We start from the raw sequence: 5,318 nt of genomic DNA, 5'->3' as shown, positions 1-5,318 counted from the left end.
CTCAGCCCCTTGCTGTTACTAGAAATGGTGCCAAATGCCAATGGTCACCTGTAATTTCCTCCTACAATTTCCTCCCAATTTGGATTCAGCCAAAAACACACTCTCTAGGTTCCCCTTTCACATTGCCCCCCACAAGTTTTCTTTCCCAAACATTAATGTGCATACCTAATGCATACATTAATGTACTTACCATCTAAGGTCATGGTAAAATTCAGGTTCTCGCTTAATAGGCTTGAAACGGGGCATGAGATTCTGCAATTCTAGTTATGCTCCAGGCGATGCTTATGCTGCTGAGCAGTGTACCACACTTTGAGTAGCAAGGAAGAGAACATATTTAAAACAACTTAGATATATTAAGGGCTTAATGTAAATCACACAAAAAAAAAAGGATCAAATAAGGAAAGCCAATACAAAGATGCTAAATGGCTCCAGAACCTTGCAGAGCTCCCTCAGTCACAGTTTAGGGCTGCTTATCATAGTTCTTCCTTAGAATCTTCTCTGTTTCTCACTCTTCGTTATACTTCAACGTAGATGCCATCAATCCCCCAAACAGTAACAAAAGGATTCTCACCTACTCTCTGAAACGCAGGCCTCCTCTTCCTCAAAATCAGATATGCTGTGGTATATTAGATCCCTTTTAGGGATTAAATGATTGTTTGGCTAATTAATCAATGTAACTTTAGAACTATGAGGTAAAAGGAAACATCTCCTCTTTGAAAGTAATATTGCCCTGCTCCTAAGATAATGTATTGTAGAAAAAAATGGGACTTCCATGTCTGCCCCATCATTTAGACTTGAGACTCAGTTTTCCCAAGACTTTTACTCTAATCTGCCGAGTTTTTACACAATACACAATGGGGTTCATCAAAGGTGGTACCAACAAGAAAGCATCAGCTATCAGAATCATAGCCAAGGGGGATTTATGCTTAGTGAAGCAATGCATGGTAGCCAAAGTGATGATGGGCACGTAGAAGATAAGCACAGCACAGATGTGGGACACACAGGTATTAAGAGCTTTAAGTCACTCCCCCTGGGATGCAATACCCAATACGGTCTTCAGGATGAAGACATAGGAAACCGCAATGAACATGCTGTCTGACATCATGCAGAGTACAACAAACAGACCATAGTAAAAGTTAACCCTATTGTCAGAGCAGGCCAGTTTCATGACATCCTGGTGGAGGCAATAGGAGTGTGAGAGCAGGCATTTATTACAGTACCTGAGTCTCTTTAAAGTAAAAGGAAGAGGAAGAACTAGTAACATGCTTTTGATAGCAAATGTCAGTCCGATATGCAAAACTCTGGAGCTGGTAAGAATGAAGCTATACCTCAGGGGGGTGCAAATAGCTAGAAAGCGATCAAAGGACATGATCAGAAGCACCGAAGATTCCATGTCTGTGAATCCATGGATGGAAAATTCCTGGGCAATACACGCATCAGCAGAAATCTCCATAGAATTGAACAAGAAGATCCTCAGCATGGAGGGAAGAGAAGAGAAAGACAAGCCCAGGTCAGATAGGGCCAGCATGGAGAGGAAACAGTACATTGGCTCATGCAGGGAAGGCTCTGTCTTGATAACAAAGAGGATGGTGCAGTTGCCCAGGATGGCCAGGAGGTACATACAACAGATGGGGATGGAGACCCAAATGTGTACATGCTCAAGCCCTGGGATCCCAATCAACAGGAAGGTGGATATTTCAACTTCTGAGGTATTGAGAGCAAACATCACAAACAGGTCTTTCATTTATATGCTCCTGGTAGATAAATAACATCAACAATAAACAGAAATTCTCTTAGTTGTATTTACTGAACACAATTAAGTTCAGTTGCCAGGTAAATTACATATAGCTCATCTTTAGGTATCAAACAATAATAAAATATAACTTTTTCTATATAAAGGAGAATACAGAGTAGATTTAAATGGGCTCTTCATGATATTCACTTGAGACTTTGATACTATTCAACTATATCTTCATTCCTTGATATCCTTCTGAACAACTTGATAGCTTGGAAGCAACGAGGTGTTCTGATAACCTTTTTTATTAAAACTATCATTTTTGAGATTTATGCATCAAGCAAACTAAGTTGAGGTACATTGAATCTGGAAAAACTATAACGTCCTGAATGTGGTCATTGGTCACATACTCAAATCACAGATGCTATAGTAGTAGTAGTTAAAAGAGGCCTCTTATATTATTGTTCATGGTACATGTGTGTGAAAATATAAAATGGATCTACCACAGAGTTTGACAAACTAATATGCCGAGCCAAATTCAACCTATGCCTTGTTTTTGTACAATCTATGAGAGTTTTAAAAATATTTTTAAAAAGTGTTTTTAAAGAGGAGAAGTAAAAGCATATATGACAGAGACAGGTATGTGGCCTGAAAAGTCTAAAATGTTTACTTTCTGGCCATTTACAGGAAAAAGTTTCTTGACCCATGTGCTAGAAAATTATGCATCCAGGCACAAGCACACAGACACGAACAATCACAGTAGAATGAGTGTGGTGGGAATGGAGTAATGGTCAAAGAGAACTCCAAATTTAAGAGTAATGTTTTAGTTTTCGTTTTTAAAGAAGCCAATAACACATAAAGCAAATACACAAGTATTTTAAATTTTCACAAAATTCCCAAAAGAATTGCAAAAACACAGGACAATGTTTTGTACTTTTCTATATTCTTTTAATTCTTCCCCCCTCCAAATTATCTTACACAACACCACTCCCAGAACCATAAACCACCGTGAGATCTCCAGGACCAAACACTATTCACCAGCACATTACTGTAGCCTGAGGCAGCTGAGTGAGCACAGCACCTCAGGGAGCTGAGGAAGGACTCCTCTGACACCAGCTATCATACTCTAGGTGGTGAGCTGCCAGCTAGTACATCAGAATAAGTGGTGAGAAGGGAATGGCCAGGCACAAGCATTGATCCTTTTGTGGGAAGTTAAGAAGTATTTCTTGTCAAGGGTAGAGAAAGAGGGAGTGCATCCAGAAGGAACAAATTACAGGGTGAAGGGTGGAACTAGAAAGCAGTGAAGGGGAGAACAGTTACTAGCTCTACTCTCTGCTGCCAAAATTTTGAAGGATATTTGTTTCAACTTGACTCAAGATAGGGACTATGACAATTTGTGGCATGTAGGGTGTGTCATACGGAGAAGTGATGAGACTACATGAGGAGAACATACTTCAGTACCGTGTGTCTATTTTGTCTCGCCTCTCATATGTGGTGAGTATTTCCTTGACGAGAAGCACATACCACAGTTGCGATTTGTAGATGCTTTAAATACTCACGTTGTTTCCATGCAGTTACTATTAGCCCAGCTCAGAATTGCCATGGTTCTTGCCCTTCTTTCCCTGTTCTTGCATCCTCTGCCATTGCTCTTGGCTGCTCCATGTCTGCCTTTCAGACTGGTGACCAATTCAGGTTCTTATCTCTGGTATTTGGGCTTGATCCTGCTCATGTTCTTGGTGCCAGCATTACTCACACCTCAAGTAGCTCTCTTTTTAATAGCTCTAGGCCAGAAAAACCCCCATAGTGCAGCTGGCACTGTCTTTGTCAGGGGAGTGGGATTCACAGCGAGAAAAGTGATAATATACTTTTTATCCATTCTTATTCAAAAGTTTCCTCAAAATGGTCATTTCAGGGGAGCCTGGATGGCTCAGCTTGTTAACTGTCTGCCTTTGGTTCAGGTCACGATCCCAGTGTCCTGGGATTAAGCCCCATATTGGGCTTCATTTTCAGTGGAGGATCAGCTTCTCCTTCTGCCACTCACCCTGCTTGTGCTCTTTCTCACTCTCTCTCTCTAATAAATAAATAAAATCTTTTTAAAAAATGGTCATTTCTAAGATTCCATGTCTGAGGTCTTCCTGACAAGCTACCAGCCTAACTCAGGTACTAAAGGAACGACTTACTATTGGCAACATTGTCTTTTCAACTGTGTTCATCATGCAAATACAAAGATGTACCCCATCCCACATATGTTCCCTAAACTTTTCAGCTCTCAATGCTGTCCCAAATGCAGTTTGGTCCCTTAGGCTGGACAAACTATGAAGCATTTTTACCTCTAGTTTTCTCAAAGGCATAAGGTTGATCTCTATAAATTGCAGAATTTTCACAAGGAAACATAAAATAATCTCAGGGAAATTCACTTTGAGTCTCTAAGACACCTACCAGGCTCCTGGGTTCTTTAACCAAGAACAAGGGTGAAAAGGCTTCAAAGTCTCCAGGTTCTGTAACTTCTCTGCTCCAGCACCATGTTGGGAATCCATATTCTTATATAGACCCTCATACTCTTTCATAGCATAGGCATATCCTCCTGAGAATTAACAGGCACTTAATACCCTGGCAACAAAACAAAACAAAAACTATCTAACTTCATCACGGTCTGTCAATAACAGGCTCACCTAAGAAATGCAGAAAGCAGGCTCTGACTCACAGTTATAGATTTAATTAACTCTTGAGATCCTATTCCTACATTAGGTACAGGCTTTGAGGAGAGCCTGTCTCAGACACTGGTAAGGTGGACTATACCCAGCTATGTCTCCAACAATAAGTGTATGCCTTAATAGTCTCAGTCTAAGACCATCCCAGACCTTATGTGGAATTCTGCCCACAGATGATAGGTTCTGTTTTGTCATCACAACATCTATTTCTAAATGTAAGTGGATTTAGGTAGGTCACAAGCTTTCAGATTTACCATTGACTCCTCTTCTTTGTTGTCTTGTATCTAGTCCCATCACATTTATTGGCCAGTGAAGGCATTTCATCTCATAAAACAGAAAGCAAGTCAGAATCACAAACATTATGGTATCTTAGAGCCTTGACATCAAAAGGATCAATTCTTATTCAGCCCTCGACTTTGAAAATTAGAAATAAAAAGTATAATTCCGGTGGTACATTTAGGAGGACATATGATTTTCAAAGACAGAATAGAAAATAAGATCTAGTTAAACATCATCAGCATGAAATAAAGTAACAAGAAATAAATGAACCAATTTACATAAACCTATAATGATCATTTGGTCCTCAGGTTATTATAAAAGGAGATCTGCTAGAGGTGAGAGCAAGTCGTCAGCATTGGTCAGGCAGAAAACTGGAAAAAAGAGGCTTATAATTTGATTTGAAAATTTATTTCCATATTCTAGTATATGTACATATTATAGTCAGAGCATTAAATAAAGAAATAAAAATTCTTAACCTGGATATATTTAATCCAGCATCTGTCTAGGATCATCACAGAATTATATGGCTCAATTATGTCTATGTTTCATCCTCCCAGCATTCCTTGACATATATCTGCATCATTCTGAGTTGA

The 5,318-nt window shown here is 39.6% G+C and overlaps 1 protein-coding gene across 1 annotated transcript; it reads right to left on the bottom strand.

Annotated features, from left to right (window-relative positions):
- Positions 1–784: 784 nt before the first annotated feature.
- LOC116865324 (olfactory receptor 51A7-like) lies at positions 785–1,726 on the bottom strand. Its single transcript, XM_032853594.1, is given in 1 exon segment — positions 785–1,726. A coding segment is annotated over 1 exon segment (942 nt).
- Positions 1,727–5,318: the final 3,592 nt, after the last annotated feature.

Source organism: Lontra canadensis, unplaced genomic scaffold, assembly GCF_010015895.1.
Source record: "Lontra canadensis isolate GAN:19392208 unplaced genomic scaffold, GSC_riverotter_1.0 scaffold7, whole genome shotgun sequence".
Lineage (NCBI taxonomy): Eukaryota > Metazoa > Chordata > Mammalia > Carnivora > Mustelidae > Lontra > Lontra canadensis.
This window is presented reverse-complemented; position numbering and strand designations above follow the sequence as displayed.